This window comes from Emys orbicularis, chromosome 12, assembly GCF_028017835.1.
Source record: "Emys orbicularis isolate rEmyOrb1 chromosome 12, rEmyOrb1.hap1, whole genome shotgun sequence".
NCBI classification, from domain to species: domain Eukaryota; kingdom Metazoa; phylum Chordata; order Testudines; family Emydidae; genus Emys; species Emys orbicularis.
Window position 1 is genome coordinate 18,726,108 of NC_088694.1, and position 17,620 is coordinate 18,743,727.

General features: G+C 43.5%; 1 protein-coding gene across 1 annotated transcript in view; it reads left to right on the forward strand.

The window, feature by feature from the left end:
- ZMYND8 (zinc finger MYND-type containing 8) overlaps nucleotides 1-17,620 on the forward strand; it is an 83,012-nt gene that overhangs the window by 35,483 nt on the left and 29,909 nt on the right. Inside the window, exon 11 of the mRNA XM_065414199.1 lies at nucleotides 6,956-7,096. Within this exon, the coding sequence (XP_065270271.1) occupies nucleotides 6,956-7,096 (141 nt within the window). The remainder of the gene's footprint in view (nucleotides 1-6,955; nucleotides 7,097-17,620) is intronic.

The window sequence follows — 17,620 nt, forward strand, 5'->3', positions numbered from 1 at the left end:
AGGTATCAGTCCTTCCCTTAGCAGGCACTCAAGTTTGGCTGTCTCCCCTATGGGAAGGAGCACAGCTTCTCACCCTAAAGCAGCCTATTTCCCTGCTGCCACTAGTCTGGCAGCAGCTTGTCTTTCTCTTCCCGCCCCCCAGGGGTTTTTAAAGGCCTCAGGCAGCCCTTAATTGGATTCAGGTGTCCCTAATTGACCTGAGGTAACCCCCTTCTCAGCTTCTAGGAAAAAGCGCTAATATATCAGCCTTCCAGGACCCTCTTGCAGCCATCAGGCCTGACTTTGTCACACTATATAATGTACATGCTAAGTGTCCTATAGTTACCAGGCACTTAAAGGTTAAATATCATAGGGCAACAGAAAACCTCTCTCTCATGCTACTTTACATAGAGTCAGTCATCAAGTCTTCAGTTGCCTTTGAGTGGAGGGATCCAGTTACAACACAGTTCCAGTTTGTGGAATAAACAGAATCTTAAGTAGTTTAGAATAGTTAGGTTAGTAAGTTGATTAAGCCCCTTTTCTTCTTTTTCTCCCCATTTAAAAAAAAAAATCCTTAAGTAACGTTATTTTCTCTCAAAATGCCAGGGTCTCCTGGCTTTAAATGCTGCATTTCCTGCCGGGAGGCAATTCCGATTTCTGACGGACACTCACAATGTGTCCTGTGCCTGGGGGAAATTCATGTGCCCCGGAAGTGCAAAAATTCCGTGGTCTCACGGCCAGATCAAGAAAGCCAGAGACCTTAAGCTGAAACTCCTCTTAATGGAGAAGTCCCTCCGTCCCACCTCAGACCTGGGTTTGCAAACTTCTCCGGCATGCGGCTTCTGACAGACACCCCCTCCTCCACCTCACAGGGAGGGGACCTGTCTTCTAAAGGACATGGAAAGAGGAGAGCTAACACTCCCGCTCTGAAGACTGCTCCAAAGAAGAAGCGTTCCCCGACTCCATCTACCGCTTCGATACCGACCATGCTGCAGCGTAGTACCTTTGAGTCTGCAGGGACCTCCGGCACTGGCGGTGCCTTTCAAGCCGCAGACCCTAGGCGGGCAGGCTCTAAGAAGGAGGGAAGGGGGAAGACTGCCTCCTCTACCTCGGCACCTACAACACAGAAAAAGCGCTCGGTACCGGGTGACTCTGTACAACAAGCAACACTGCCACCTCCTGGTATTATGCTACATTGCACAGATACAGCACCGCAGATCCCCACGCCGTCCTTGGTGCGATCTATGCAGGCTCCGTTCCTACCGACACTGCAAGGTCCCCTAGTACTGCCACAATTCTCGGTACCAGTATCTCCATTGGTACTGCAACTGTTTCTTGCTCCTAAAGACTTGACAGTTGCCCCGGTACCGGAATCACCTCTCTTTGGTACAGATACTGCTTCGGTACTTTCGCCGCCGCTCACTCCAACGACAAGAGCTTCTCCTCCTGAGGATGTGGAAGGGGAGGCTTTCTCCTCCAACAGTCTTCACCCATGCCAGCCAGTGTTCGGTCTACACTTCAGGAGCACCCCAAACCTCCGACCCAACCTGATTTTCAAGGGTGGTATGGTCATCTGTGGGGATCCCTGCCTATGCCCGTCCCACCTCAGTGGGCATTCTGAGATCCATGGGCAGCTTATAGACAGTTTTACTCTAACACCACAACTGCCACCATGGAGATACACAGACATGCTATACCAAAATCCACAGTGCTGCCAGAGGCCCCTCCTAAACAGAATTTTGAGGAGGCGGAAGTAATCTTAGATCAGGAGGCAGCTCCTGCTACCTGCACTGACTCTCACCAGATGAGATTGTTATGCCCTCTCCACCTTCTACCTGGAGATGATCTCAGGAACTTCCAGAGTCTCTTCAAACGGATTGCTGACAAGCTCCAGATAACCCTCGAGAAGGTCTCTGAATTGTGGCACGAGCTCTTGGATATACTCCACACATCCACCTCCTCTGATTAATTCAGCACTCATGGAACCTGCGAAGAACATATGGCTGACCCCCACTACCATCCCTCCCACATCTAAGAAAGCGGACAAAAAATTCTACATCCCTTAAAAAGGGATGGAATTTCTATTCACACATCCTCAGCCAAATTCATTGGTAGTTGATGCAGTTAACGAAAAGGGCAAGCAACATTCCTCCAGAACCACCCCTTCTGATAAGGAGTGGAAATGACTAGACTTACTCGGCTGCAAGGCCTACATATCAGCAACACTTCACTTCAGAATCGCCAGTTATGAAGCCCTTATGGCAAAGTATGACAACATAAACTATTGCAAATTTTCTGACTTTATTGACTGCATGCCAAAGGAAAAAAGGGAGCAGTTGCTCATTTCTGAGGGTCATCTCTTGGCTAGGACAGCCCTTCAGGCATCTTTGGACTCTGCTGACACGGTGGCAAGAGCCATCGCAACCGCTGTAGTAATGCGCCAGCCATCCTGGCTTCACCTGTCAGGATTCCCCAAGGAAGTCCAAGCCATGGTAGAAGACCTTCCGTTCGAGGGTCCAAAACTGTTCGCCAGCAAGACTAATGAGTCACTTCAGTTGTTGAAAGACTTGAGCCACTCTCAGATCTCTTAGTATTTATATATCTGCAATAAAACGTAAACAAGGCAGGTATTATACATTGCAGCGACCATACATGCAGCAACTGAGACAATACAATAACCAGCGAAGTAGACCGAGACCAACCAGACGCGGCCCAAACTCCTCCCAATCCACCATCTCTCAACAATCAACATCCAAACAGCAGATTTGCAGGTTTGGTCGAGGGCTTGTCAGACCTCACCCATCTATTGCTGCCAACATTACATCCTACCAACCATCCCTTCATCAACCGCCTGATGCCATTCTATCCAACCTGGTGAATCATCACTTCCGACAGATAGATTCTGGAAATCATTCCGTCTCTTCTATTTCAGTCTAGGGTACCCCATCATATCCTGTCAGTAACCCATTCTTTGACAGTCACAGGGAAGATCGTGACTGTCATCAAGGATGGTGGAACCAACCCTGCATGCCACCCACCCCCGTGGCCATACGGGGATCCCTGGACTGCTTACTAACAACAGTTCTCCACCGGTACCATCTCAAGGGGAAACTAGGCTTGTTCAGTTCTCTCCTCCCCAACCATCCCGACCCTTCACTTCCCCCACCCCCAGAGGAGGAGACGTTTGAGGAACAGGAAGCCAGGGCAGATACATGGGCCACCTCTCAAACACCCATTTCAAACACTTCCACCACCTTCCAAGGCTGATAGTTTTCAGCAATTTTAAGACCTCATAAAGAGAGTAGCTGACCCTCTTCAAATTCCACTCATAGAGGTCAGAGATTCACAACACAAGCTTTGGATATTCTACGGTCAGCAACGACCTCCAGGGTGGCATTACCCATCAATGAGGCACTCCTGGGTCCAGCTAAGACTGTGTGGCAAACAACTGCTACTAGTCCACCAACATGTGGAAGAGCAGATAAAAAGTATTACATTCCCCTAAGAATTTTGATTTCTTGTTCTCTCACCCTCCACCTAACTCCCTAGTAATGGATGCAGTAAATGAGCAGAGCAGGCAACACTTCTCCTGGTCTGCTCCACATGAGAAGGACCAAAAGAAACTGAATCTATTTGGCCGGAAGTCCTGTTCCTCAGTTCATGATCCTGAACTGCAGGGTTACTATCAGGCTGTTGTGGCCAAATAAATTCACAAACTGTAATAGATTGATGGTCCATACTGAACACCTGCCACAGGAACATAGGGAGCAATTCCAGTCCCTCATTTCAATTATTAGCCAGAACCACTCTTCAAGCCTCCTTGGATGCTGCAGACACTGCTGCCAGGTCCATGTCCAGAGCTGTAATTACTGTATGTGCAGAGTATCCTGGCTCCAGCTCTTGTGGTTTCAGAGAGAAGTACAGTACACTTTTGAGGACCTCCCTTTTGATGGTCGTAGGCTTTTTTCGGAGACCACAGATGAGTCGTTGCATACGCTGGAGGACTGTAGAGCCACTTTGTTTCCTGGGTATATATACACCTACAAATAAGAGAGGTTTAGTAGGCCACAGATTGCCTAGAGGTCATGTCCTGCTCAGTTTTCTGGATTCCATAGATCCACTCAACCCCCTCCCCCCCCCAAAAATAAAAGAAAATAAAAAGACATAAGTTTCAGAGAAAGAGGGCTGCCCACCCACCTTCCACAACCACCAAACCGTCTCCTAAGCAGCAGTTTTGACAGGCAGGTTAAGAGTTTGAATCCTTCTGCACCTCTGATTTTACAGCTGCACCCATTTGTCCACCACCTTTATGGACCTCCTTTCCCATTTCCAACATGCCTGGAGGTGGAGTACTACAGATAAGTAGGTCATAGAGGACATAACATCAGGCTGTCATTCCAACCCTTCAGCTCCCCTCTTGAGCTTGTATTAAAGCAGGAGGGAAACACTCCTCCAGTTAGGCACAATAGAGTTGGTCCCTCCCTCTCACTTGGGTGTAAGAGGTTTTACTTGTAGTATTTCCTTAGATCAAAGAAGGAAAGAGAGTGGAGACTGATCTTAGATCTAATATCTCCAAACAAGTTTGTAAAACCTGAAAAGTTCAGGATGGTGACTCTGGCAGCTATAATTTCTTCACAGGAGAAGGGGGATTGGCCCTTGACCTACAAGATGCCTATTTTCATACACTCTCTTTGGACAGGAAATATCTACAATTCATTATAGGCAGGATCAGTTCCAATACTGAGTGCTTCCCTTTGATCTCTCCTCTGCCCCAAGGGTGTTCTCCAAAGTCCTGGCAATAGTGGCTGCTTACCTCTGAGAGGAGGCTAATTCATGCTGTATTAGGAGGAGAACATCACCAGACAGACATTAAATTGTTTTATTTAACTAAAACAACAACGTTAAGTATTCTGAATTTTTTTCGTCAACAGCAAACATATAACATTTAACAAAACAAGCATATGCCCCTCACTTCTCACATTTATCTCCAAACTTCTTCTCCTTGTCTAGATCTATTCTGCCCCCAACAATCTTTTATTCATTGAACTTTTTGAGAGGGATTAACTCTGTGTACATAAATTTGCAGAGGCACAATAGAGTTGAGGTCTGTTATTTCTCACCTCTATATATTATTTATTTATTTTAAAACATTTTTGTTATTAACACGCATGTTACCTTTGGAGACACACACCCACAGTTTAAGAACTTCAAAACTAAGCATCTCTGATGGTATCTTCTAGACTGAGTACTGAGTCCCATTGGATAGATAGAAAGATTAACCTAAATAATCTATACAGAAGCCTTGGAACCCCATAAAATTGGGTCCCTAATCCATGAACTATTGGAACTCATTTGCAAAACTTTTCTTAAACATTACATGAATATATTGTCTCATACTATAGAATTAGAATTTATAATCTCTATTCCATGATGAGATAACGTTGAGCTATAATGTATCTTAATTAAAACTATCTTTAGATAAGTTCTTTCCTCAAAAAGCATTTTATCAAAAAAATCTGATTAAAAAAAATCCGATTTTTTTTTTAAATCATTGATTTTTATCCACCATGGAGTCTTTTAATTGTGCCATATTATTATTTCTTGGGAAGGAAGTGGAGCTCATCATGGAGAGTCAGATCAGAGTCACTTCATCAGAAGTAGATAGAGATGGCAGGCAGACAGAATCATGTGACTCCTGCTTCTTGACTTTTACAAATAAATTTCCTGGAATTAATGTTTTCCTTTTCCCCAGGCTCTACTTGTCCATCATTGAAGCACATAGAAAAGCTAGGTTTGACCTGACAACAGTTGACTACTTTACTTAGTTCCCTTTTTTTGGCTACATTTTTTTCCCTGTTCCATGTTATAAACTTTAATTTCTGTAATATTTACCACATCCTTAAACTTTGTTGCTGTCTTATTTTTGAAAATAAAAGTTTTGATTAAAATTTAAATGACTTGTTTCTGTGATTAAAAAAAAATTCAGGTGATCTACTTGAAGGCCATAACACAGAATGTTCCCATTTGAACGTTGTTAGAGAGATATTGCTCTTTGCCATGGATATTTGATGTAATGGAGTGACAGGGATAAATAACTTAGAAATATGTCTGAAATACTAAATGTGTGTCTAATTATGGTCATTGCATAACAGACTATTAAATAAACATGATTGTACCTTAACATACATTCTCTCCCAGTTTGCTGCCTTTTAGGAATATCAGGATGCTCTATATTTCTTAAGGAAGAGCTATGAATACACCCTTATTAATATTCAATAGTGTGTGTAAGTAGTGTATTTTCAAAGCATTAAGCAGAGATTTAATCAGACATCTCTCATTGAGAATATTGAGTCTCATAGGTAATGGCCTATATATGCTTCTTTCCCCAACCTATCTCCCTATCCCCCCAAAGTGGTGGTTTTTGAAACTTTTAATTCACAGCTAAAATGAAGCCTCTCAGAGCATGCAATTCCAAATACTCGAATGTCTTGTTACCTTGTGCTAGGGTAATTGATCTGCTACTGCTGTGCTGCTTTTCTTGTGAATTGTGCTTTTAATTCACCTTTAATGCTCCTAGAGCCTGGAATAGGCATCTTTTTATGCTCGCTTCTAAATAAAATAAAATTAGGTGCCAATTCAGTTTGTCAAGATCTTATTAATATCTAAAATACACAGAATCTTGATATCTAGAAACACCCAATAACTTGTATCAGAGTTTATCAGAGCCAAAATAATTATTTGATTTAACAGAACTGAATCACAAGTAAATGATTTATTTTATGATTTCTTATTTAATAAGCAAAATGAAAGGGTTGTTGTAGCTTTAACCGAACTGTAACTTGCACTGGCAGCTGTTAAAAGCCTCTCCCTGCCCCTACTTATGTTAGTTGAAATGAAAAGCCATTTCACCACCCCTTGTTTTATTCTGGCTCATTTTGTTTTTAAATATTTCTTTACCAATTCTGTACTTTTTCAGCTTCTCCAGCACCAGCAAGGACGGGCCAAACAGGGAGCTTATCAGGCAGCCCAAAACCTTTCTCTCCTCAAGCCTCAACACCTATTGCTGCTAAACAAGAAAGAACTTCCACTCCAGGAAGCATTCTGAACCTTAACCTTGGTTAGTTCTAATTTTTGAAAGTCTAATACTGTTATAATAATGTAAATTACAGTGGAGTGGATGTGAGAGAGTAGCAAATTGCATGTATGTGGATTTAAATTAACATAGTACTGAAGCACGTGCCACCATTGTTTCATCAGCAGAGCTATGCTATATTTTTTGTAAAGCTGGAAATGAAACTTTTTTCTTACTGATGAAAGGTAATAGTTAGTAGATGATATTTAGCTGGACTCTCAGAAGGCTAAATGAGCCCTTAGTGCCAAGGCTGTCAGTGCTCAGCTTCTCTTCTACAGTAGTGGATCTGTTTATTGTAACTACAGTGTACTTCAGCCAAACAGACAATTAACCATAAGAAAGAGTTTCTGTAATAGTGGAATAGAGTATGCGCTAAAGGTGAGAGTCAATAGCTGGAGTGTGGTAAATTACTTAAGCCAGATGGCTCGGATTCTTCGAAGGTGAGGTTAAGGGTTATGTAGGGAGTTTTAAATGAAATGCTTGGCTGCCTGTAGTTCTTGTTGAATATATCAGAGGGATAAATACCAGGGAGGGAGAGGAATTATTTCAGCTCAGTACTAATGTGGACACGAGAACAAATGGATATAAACTGGCCGTCGGGAAGTTTAGGCTTGAAATTAGACGAAGGTTTCTAACTGTCAGAGGGGTGAAGTTCTGGAACAGCCTTCCGAGGGAAACAGTGGGGGCGAAAGACCTCTCTGGCTTTAAGATTAAGCTTGATAAGTTTATGGAGGGGATGGTTTGATGGGATAACGTGATTTTAGTCAATAGGTCAATAACGTACCATTGCTGGTAATTAGTAACAATGGTCAATGATGGGATATTAAAAGTTACTACAGAGAACTTTTTTCCGGAGGGTCTGGCTGGAGAATCTTGCTCGCATGCCCGGGGTTCAGCTGATCGCCATATTTGGGGTCGGGAAGGAATTTTCCTCCAGGGTAGATTGGCAGAGGCCCTGGAGGTTTTTCACCTTCCTCCGCAGCATGGGGCAGGGGTCGCTGGCTGGAGGATTCTCTGCGACTTGAAGTCTTTAAATCATGATTTGGGGACTTCAACAGCTGAGTCAAGGGAGAGAATTATTCCATGAGTGGGTGGGTCAGCTTTTGTGGCCTGCATCATGCGGGAGGTCAGACTAGATGATCATAGTGGTCCCTTCTGACCTTAAAGTCTATGAGTCTATGAGATGGAATTTTAAATCTGACAGTGTTTTCTGATTGATGTTTTAACATAGTTGTCTGAAGGTTTTTAGCTGAAACATCAATTATCTCTTCAGAGTTAGGAAAATGTACCTTTGTTAAAATGTCAGTTTTGCCAAGAGTGAAAACAATGGATGGACTTCCCGTGATAACATCAACTGTGCCAGATATGGATTACATTCCATCCTGAATCCAGTAGTCTTCTGATGTGACTCATTAGGTCATATTGCCTTGTTCGAAGCATTGTGAGAATAGGGATTCTCCGTGACATGATAGAATGAAAGGCAAGAGAATAGCATAAATTCATATGTTTCATGCAGAGAGCCGTGTAGCAGTTCTTCCTTTTTAAGCACTATGTTCTCCTGCTTAGTCAGAGGAAATCTATTAAAGGTAAGTCAACTATAGCTACTCCTAGGCTGGCTGAAGTTATACTGCTAGTCAAGGATAGGGAATAATGAGCAAAACTGTACATTGATGTTCTCAGAGCAGAGATCCTTGGAATCAAAATGAGAACTACCTTTAAAAGATGGTATGTTTGAGGGAGAAAAGAGGAGACGTTGGATACATTGAATATTAGCAGAAAGTTGCATCTCCAGAAGGGTGAAGGAAAACAGATAACATGGAATATGGGCATCATTACAATCAACTTTTAGGAATGGAGTTATCAGGAAGTTTGGAAAATTTCAAGATGAAGCACTTGAAAACGTTGTGCATGAAGATCTTAGCCCCTAGGCTCTGCTACTGTTGAACAGGGCCGGCTCCAGGCACCAGCTTGTCAAGCAGGTGCTTGGGGCGGCCGCTCCGGAGAGGGGCGACACGTCCCGGTATTCGGCGGCAATTCGGCGGACGGTCCCTCACTCCGCCTGGGAGCGAAGGACCTCCCGCCGAATTGTCGCCGCAGATCGCGATCGTGGCTTTTTTTTTTTTTTTTTTGGTTTTGGCTGCTTGGTGCAGCCAAAACCCTGGAGCCAGCCCTGCTGTTGATTTAACTCTTTTCCGCATAACACTGGTCCTGAGATAAACAGGAAGGCCATTTCTTTTCAGGGAGACCTCTTTATATGAAAAAGAGTTGAATAGAAAGATCTGAGTGGTTTGACTTCTGTTTTATTTGTTGGGATGGAGAGACCTCTGAAAGAAAATATCTAACTTACTGTCTCTTGTCTTACCTTGCTTTATGTAATCTTTGCCTGCACTTACATCTTGTCATGTCCAACTAATGTCACTTGTCTATGGGTAAAATTACTGCAGCAGAGTTTTAGTGATTAGTTTTTTTTAATATATTTAGGGTCCGATTTTCAAAAGTTCAGCACCCAGCTGAACAATGGAAGTTCTTGGGTGCCGAACTCCTTTGAAAATCTGCCAAATTCATGTAGATGTCTAAATAAGAGCTGAGACATCTTAAAAATTTAGCTCTTAATGAGCAGATATTTTGGAGGGGTAGAGCTGTTTTGATTACATGACTAGTGCATATTGTGTAATAGTATTACTCGCCATAGTAGTAATGTGCTACTTAATTCCTTCATTCTGGTCATCCATTACATGATCCTGCATACAGTGCAGCGGCATTCCATAAATCAGTGCAGTACTGGGGCATAGTTGTAACACCATAGTGAAACTTTCTGTCTGTGTGAACATTTAAGATTAGTCAAGTGATTGATTACTTAAAGGTGTTCTTGGGGCATTACTCTTTCTAGCTGCAGAACAGAAATGGAAAAACAGAGGAAAGTTAATTTTCCAAAGAGCTATACAGTGTACTGCATTAAACTTACTTTTTTTTAATATACATACTATAGAACTTGGTGACTTATTTATATTTTTACCAAAGCTGAAAAAGAGCATCCACCCAAAGCTCTGGAAACCCCGGCAGTCTTTTAAATTACAGAGTTACGCAAACAAGTATACTTCCTTGATCACTTCTTAAAAGCAATACCTCTATGATAGCAAAATTTAAGTCTACCAACAGAGTCCCTCCATAATCCAGCCTCACCAGTGTAAAAGCCAAGGACAAGAGATAGGCATTGCAGCTTACCCTGAAGGCCCAGAAACCAAAGCTGTTTTGACTAGGGACGGTGACTAAATTCCAAAGCTGAATAGTCCTCCCAAGAACACCTGTCGCTTCCCTTTCTTACACCTGGATGGTTCCAGCTCCAGAGCCTCCACTTGAGTGCAACTCTGACACTGTGGCTCAGGGACAGAGGCAATCTCTGAGAGGCTGTAATATGTGTTTTGGCAAGAGCAAGTTTATATCTATTCTGGGAGAAGTTCAACGTCTCCTAAATATGATTTTGCTTCAGCACATCTTGGGAATTACTGTTTAATAGAAGCTCAGATTTCTTGACATGATTTGTGTGTTATAGATTAAATGTACTAGGTGAAGATGATGTTTTTTTCAGGAACTGTATATTGTACTCTATTTTGGTCATTCATATCCTTATTCTGTTCTCTCTCTGTCAAAATAATTATGTAAAAGCGTAAATATAAATTTAGAAGTTGTAACTGATGTGGATTTGGGTCCACTTTTCTGTTGAGCATAATACAACGGTTACTGGTGGGGAGATAGAATCGATGTAAAAAGAGAAGAGATAGGCATTGCAACATGCCCCGGACACCCAGAAACCCAAGCTGTTTTGACCAAAGGAAGAGGGACAGTTTTAGAATTTTTCAGTATATTTTAACTATTTCGTTATTGCTCTTTGTGCTGCGTGTGCAACATAGATTTATTTAGTCCTGTCAGGGTTTCCCACCCCCCCTCTGAATTCTGAGGTACAGATGTGGGGACCCGCATGAAAGACCCCCTAAGCTTTATTTTACCAGCTTAGGTTAAAACTTTTCTAAGACACAAATTCCTTTTCTTGTCCTTGGACTGGTATTGCTGCCACCACCAAAAGATTTACACAAAATATTTAGGGATGGGTCACTTGGAATCTCTATCCCCCCAAGCCCCTTCACCCCCTTTCCTGGGGAGGCTTGAGAATAATATACCAACCAGTTGCCTTAGCAGTGTGAGCACACACCAGACCCTTTGTCTTCAGGACACTGAAATCAATCAGCTTCTTAAAAGAAGAACTTTATTATAAAGAAAACAGTAAAAGAATCACACCTGCAAAATCAGGATGGAAGGTAACTTTACAGGGTAATAAAAGATTAAAAACACAGAGGATTCCCCTCTGGGCTCAGCTTCACAGTTACAGATGTAGTTTCATTCCTGTTTTTGTAACATAGGAAAAATTCACAAGCCAAAACAAAAGATAACCTAATGCATTTCTTGCCCTACTTACAATTTCTGTGGTTTTAGATGGATTATTCCAGGTATATTTCAGGAGATATTGTACCTGCTTGGCTTCCCCCTCCGTCCGGAGGGGGAACAACAAAAGATAGCCACAAACAAATCCTTCCCCCCCCAGATTTGAAAGTATCTTCTTTCCTCATTCGTCCTTCTGGTCAGGTGCCAACTAGGTTATTTGAACTGCTTAACCCCTTACAGGTAAGGCAATCCAGTACAACTGCCAAGGAGGGATTTTATGCTACTGCATACATAAAGGTTGCTACCCTTCTTTCTGTATTCATGACAAGTCCATATCATGAAATTGCCACTTGATGACTGTGAAAGCAAGTCTCCTTGCTGAATTTTAATAGAAAGCTTTTTCTGAAATCCTAGAAAGAGATTCCAGGTAATTATTTGCATATTAATCAATAACAATCATACTGAGTAACTGAGAACCAGCAGGCAGGGGGGCAATGTCAGTCATCTGAATAGTATTCTCCACTTGGTTCATCGTCAAGTTGCTACTGCCTTTGTCTGTCTCAAGTAGAGTTATCTAGTCTGGTTCCTTACAAAATCTATGTTTCACATCATTTTTTAAATTGGATTGGTGTTTTCAACTCTCACTGATCCTGCTTAGACTAATGGGCTATCAAGTGCTATTTCTTTATGTAGCTAAACCCATTAGGGCTGTCCATGCTCTCATAATTAGTTCACTTAACCAGTAGAACCCCTCTTAAAACATTATTAAATGTTAAGATACCAGTGATAGCAATGAAGTTCTTGCTACAGAATAATTGGTATGGTCCCCTTTTACAAATTCACTGTTCCTAAAACTATAAATTATATACTGTGTATCATCCATAGCAGTAGGGGTATATTACAGACCACCTGACCAGGATGTTGATTGTGACTGTGAAATGCTCAGGGAGATTAGAGAGGCTATTAAAATAAAAAACTCAATAATAATGGGGGATTTCAACTATCCCCATATTGATTAGGTACATATCACCTCAGGAAGGGATGCAGAGATAAAGTTTCTTGACACCTTAAATGACTGCTTCTTGGAGCAGCTAGTCCTGGAACCCACAAGAGGAGAGTCAATTCTTGATTTAGTCTAAGTGAAGCTCAGGATCAGGTCCAAGAGCTGAATATAGCTGGACCGCTTGGTAATAGTGACCATAATATAATTAAATTTAACATCCCTGTGGCGGGGAAAACACCACAGCGGCCCAACACTGTAGCATTTAATTTCAGAAAGGCAAACTACACAAAAATGAGGAGGTTAGTGAAACATAAATTAAAAGGTACAGCACCAAAAGTAAAATCCCTGCAAGCTGCATGGAAACTTTTAAAGACACCATAATAGAGGCTCAACTTAAATGTATACCCCAAATTAAAAAACATAGTAAGAGAACCAAAAAAGAGCCACCCTGGCTAAACAACAAAGTAAAAGGAGCAGTGAGAGGCAAAAAGGCATCCTTTAAAAAGTGGAAGTTAAATCCTAATGAGGAAAATAGAAAGGAGCATAACCTCTGGCAAATGAAGTGTAAAAATATAATTAGGAAGGCCAAAAAAGAATCTGAAGAACAGCTAGCCAAAAACTCAAAAAGTAATAGCAAAAAAAATGTTAAGTACATCAGAAGCAGGAAGCCTGCTAAACAACCAGTGGGGCCACTGGACGATCGAGATGCTAAAGGAGCACTCAGACACATAGATGAACATAATTTGTTGGGGAATAGTCAACATGGTTTTTGTAAAGGGAAATCATGCCTCACCAATCTACTAGATTTCTTTTAGGGGGTCGGTCAACAAGCATGTGGACACGGGGGATCCAGTGGATATAGTGTACAGGCTAGTCTCATCTTACGCTGCGGTTACGTTCCGCTGTCAGCGCGTAAAGCAAAAATCGCGTATAGTTAAAATTTCATTGAGGGTAATGGCGGGCGGAATCACCCGCACTACAGGTACAGTATTTAAATTGTTACTTTTCTTTTTGTTGTTTTGTTGTTGTTGTTGTTTTTTTGCCAACCGCGCAAAGCTGAATTCGCGCATATTAAATGCGCGTAAGGTGAGACTCGCCTATATTTAGATTTTCAGAAAGCCTTTGACAAGGTTCCTCACCAAAGGCTCTTAAGCAAAGTAAGCAGTCATGGGATAAGAGGGAAGGTTCTCCCATGAATTGGTAGCTGGTAAAAGGATAGGAAACAAAGGGTAGGAATAAATGGTCAGTTTTCAGACTGGAGAGAGCTAAATAGTGGTGTCCCCCAGGGGTCTGTACTGGGATCAGTCCTATTCAACATATTCATAAATGATCTGGAAAAAGGGGTAAACGGTGAGGTGGCAAAATTTGCAGATGATACAAAACTATGCAAGATAGTTAAGTCTCAAGCAGACTGCGAAGAGCTATAAAAGTATCTCTTAAAACTGGGTGACTGAGCAATAAAATGGCAGATGAAATTGTGTTGATAAATGCAAAGTAATGCACGTTGGAAAACATAATCCCAACTATACATATAAAATGATGGGGTCTAAATTAGCTGTTACCGCTCAAGAAAGAGATCTTGGAGTCATTGAGGATAGTTCTCTGAAAACATCCACTCAATGTGCAGCGGCAGTCAAAAAAGCAAACAGAATGCTGGGAATCATGAAGAAAGGGATAGACAATAAGACAGAAAATATCATATTGCCGCTATATAAATCCATGGTACGTCCACATCTTGAATACTGCATGCAGATGTGGTCGCCCCATCTCAAAAAAGATATATTGGACTTGGAAAAGGTTCAGAAAAGGGCAACAAAAATGATTAGGGGTATGGAACGGCTGCCGTATGGGGAGAGATTAATAAGACTGGGACTTTTCAGCTTGGAAAAGAGACAACTAAGGGGGGATATGATAGAGGTCTATAAAATTATGACTGGTGTGGGGAAAGTAAATAAGGAAGTGTTATTTACTTCTTCTCATAACACAAGAACTAGGGGCCACCAAATGAAATTAATAGGCAGCAGGTTTAAAACAATCAAAAGGAAGTATTTTTTCACACAATGCACAGTCAACCTGTGGAACTCCTTGCTAGAGGATGTTGTGAAGGCCAAGACTATAACAGGGTTCAAAAAAGAACTAGATAAGTTCATGGAGGATAGATCCATCAATGGCTATTAGCCAGGATGGGCAGGGATGGTGTCCCTAGTCTCTGTTTGCTAGAAGCTGGGAATCAGCGACGGGGGATGGATCACCTGTTCGTTTCATTCCCTCTGGGGCACCTGGCATTGGCCACTGTCGGAATACCGGATACTGGGCTAGATGGACCTTTGGTCTGACCCACTATGGCCGTTCTTATGTTTTTATCCAGAGAGCTTCTGGCGTGCACTGAAGCAAATTAAAATCTCAAATCACTTTTTAAAAACTTTCAGATTAATCCTAATTAATTCAAATAAATCCTTCCTTTGGAAGGTTAAGAGGTGACTTGATCAGAGTCTTTAAGTATCGGCTCAGGGCGAAGATATTTGGTATTGGAGAGCTCTTTCATGTAGAACACAAAGGGTACAATTTCAAAATTATGTATGCGACTTAGACTCTTATGTCACATTTTCAAAAGTGACTTATGCACTTGTATTTCACACTGAAAATCCCAAGGGATTAAGTTTGTGTTATGATTAACACTTTCCAGCCTGGAAGTGACATAAGGATTGAAAAACTCAAATCCACTTCTATCTTGTTGCCAGTGCAGACTAGAGCAGTAACACTAAATCATCTGGCTGACCCCCTAATGTGTGCATTTTAAACATTAATCTAGAGGTCTTGTGCATTTTTGAGCCATCACTTTATTCATTAGTTTATTTAGATTTTGATCTTCTATAAACTCTACACCAAAGAGTGCCTTTGAGATACATTTATAAACACAGGAACATAAGGGATACAGAATAAATCAACCAAAGTAGCTGTACTTCTTCTTGGAGTGCTTGCTCATGTCGATTCCATTCTAGGTGCGTGCGCACCCACATGCACAGTCGTTGGAGATTTTTGCCTTAGCAGTATCCGTAGGGTCGGCTGTGTCACCCCCTTGAGTGCCGTACCTATGTGCTGGTATATAGGCACTGCCAACCCTACACCCTCTCAGTTCCTTCTTACTGCCCCTGATGGTTGGTCGAAGCGCCTTGTCTTGCAATCGCAAGAGCATTAGCGGTTCTTCAACAGCCCATTATCTGTCTTCTTTGTATACAGTTTAGGTCCTTAGTTAAGTGTTAGGTTGTTTGGTAGTTTGGGGCATGCCCCGCTGTCCTGGCTTCAAACTGTACTCATCATGCTACAGGTTGATGCCTATTAGTGACCCCCACGACAGTTATCTGAACTGTTTGGGGGAGTCCCATAGAAAGGACAAGTGCAGAATCTGTAAGAACTTTCGCCCTAGTAAAGGAGCGGGTTATCCGCTTGAGGGCCCTCCTCATAGAGGATGCTCTTCATCCTGCTTCGGAGCCCTTCCGCTCGGATCCCACATCGAGCACCTCATCATCGGTACAGAGGGCTCTGCCCAGTACCATTCCTCCTCGCCAAAGAAGCGGCAAAAGAAAAGCCCCTCGGCACTGGAACAGAAAGGGGCCCCAGGCAAAGGACCTATGTAAGGCCATGTGCTCACCCCGGGGCTTCACGGGGTACCGCTGATTTGGGCCCAAGGATCCGCCTCCCGGGAGCAGCAAGGGACCCCAGCTTCTCCTAGGGCCCCCGTTGCCCAAAGTGTCCCCAGCAGCTAAAGAACAAGCAGGCCGATTGGCACCGTAGACACCACACCAGGCGCCGGACTTGTCTAAGGCCTCAACACCTATGGGCACGCTGGTCATGGGATAGTCCCATAGGCCAGTGGAGCCCCCTCGGTCCCTGGACTGCAGATGTAGATCCCCATCTCTGTGGCCTAGGACCCCGGCACCGCAGTCCCGGTCTCCGGTCAGAAGACCCAAGTCCATGCCGCCGCGCTCTCCCCCTATGAGACATGGGACGCAGGAGTTGATGCACCAGTTCTTGTACCACCAGTACCTTGAGCTTCCCGTCAAAGATCGCCATGGCGCAAGTCACCCTCGCCCAGAAGGTCTCCCAGACGTTGGTCCCCACCAGGACGGGATTGCTCCCGGTAGCGGCACCAGTCTCCATCCTCCCAGTACCGCTCATTGGGCAGGCACCGATCCTTGCCTCGCCGGTCGCTGACCATGGTTAGTTGGCAGACTCAGGCCTCGACGGCTCCTCCCTGATCGCCGGAAGGGCAATGGTCGGACTCGGATTGGGACCCACTCACCATGCCAAATGGGAGTTCAGCCCCTTGCCAAGGAGGGGTGATTTGCCTGCCAAGCCTTCCTACCTCACATAAAAGCATGGTGGTCCAGATCCTGATGGACAATACAGTGGCTATGTTCTGTGTCAACAGGCAAGGCAGAGCCAGATCGTCTGCCCTTTGCAAAGAAGCTCTCAGGCTTTGGGATCCATCTGGTAGCCGCACATCTCCCCGGGGCCAAAAACGCTTTGGCAGATCGCCTCAGCAGGACCGTCTCATCTCGCTTCGAGTGGTCTCTCCATCCGGAAGTGGTCAGCATCATCTTGCAGAGGTGGGGAACTCCCCAGGTGGACCTGTTCACGTCCAGGCAGAACAGGAAATGATATGTTTTCTGCTTGATTCGGGGGATCAACAGAGGCTCCCTGTCGGACGATTTTCTACTCCTTTGGTCTGGGGCTCTGTTCTACGCCTTCCCCCCTGTGCCGTTAATTTACAGAGTCCTCATGAAGATCAAGCAGGACAGGATGAAGGTGATACTCACAGTGCTGGCGTGGTCTCGCCAGTACTGGTTCGGCACGCTTCTGGACCTCTCGTCGCTGCTCTGTTACAGCTATCGCTCAGGCTGGACCTGCTGTCCCAACACCACGGCAGTCTTCTGCATCCGAACCTGGTGGTGCTGCACCTGCTGGCTTGGCTGCCGCATGGTTAAATGCGGAGGAGCAGGAGTGCTTGGCAGCAGAAAGCCCTCCATCAGAGTGACCTACCTGGCCAAATGGAAGTGGTTTGC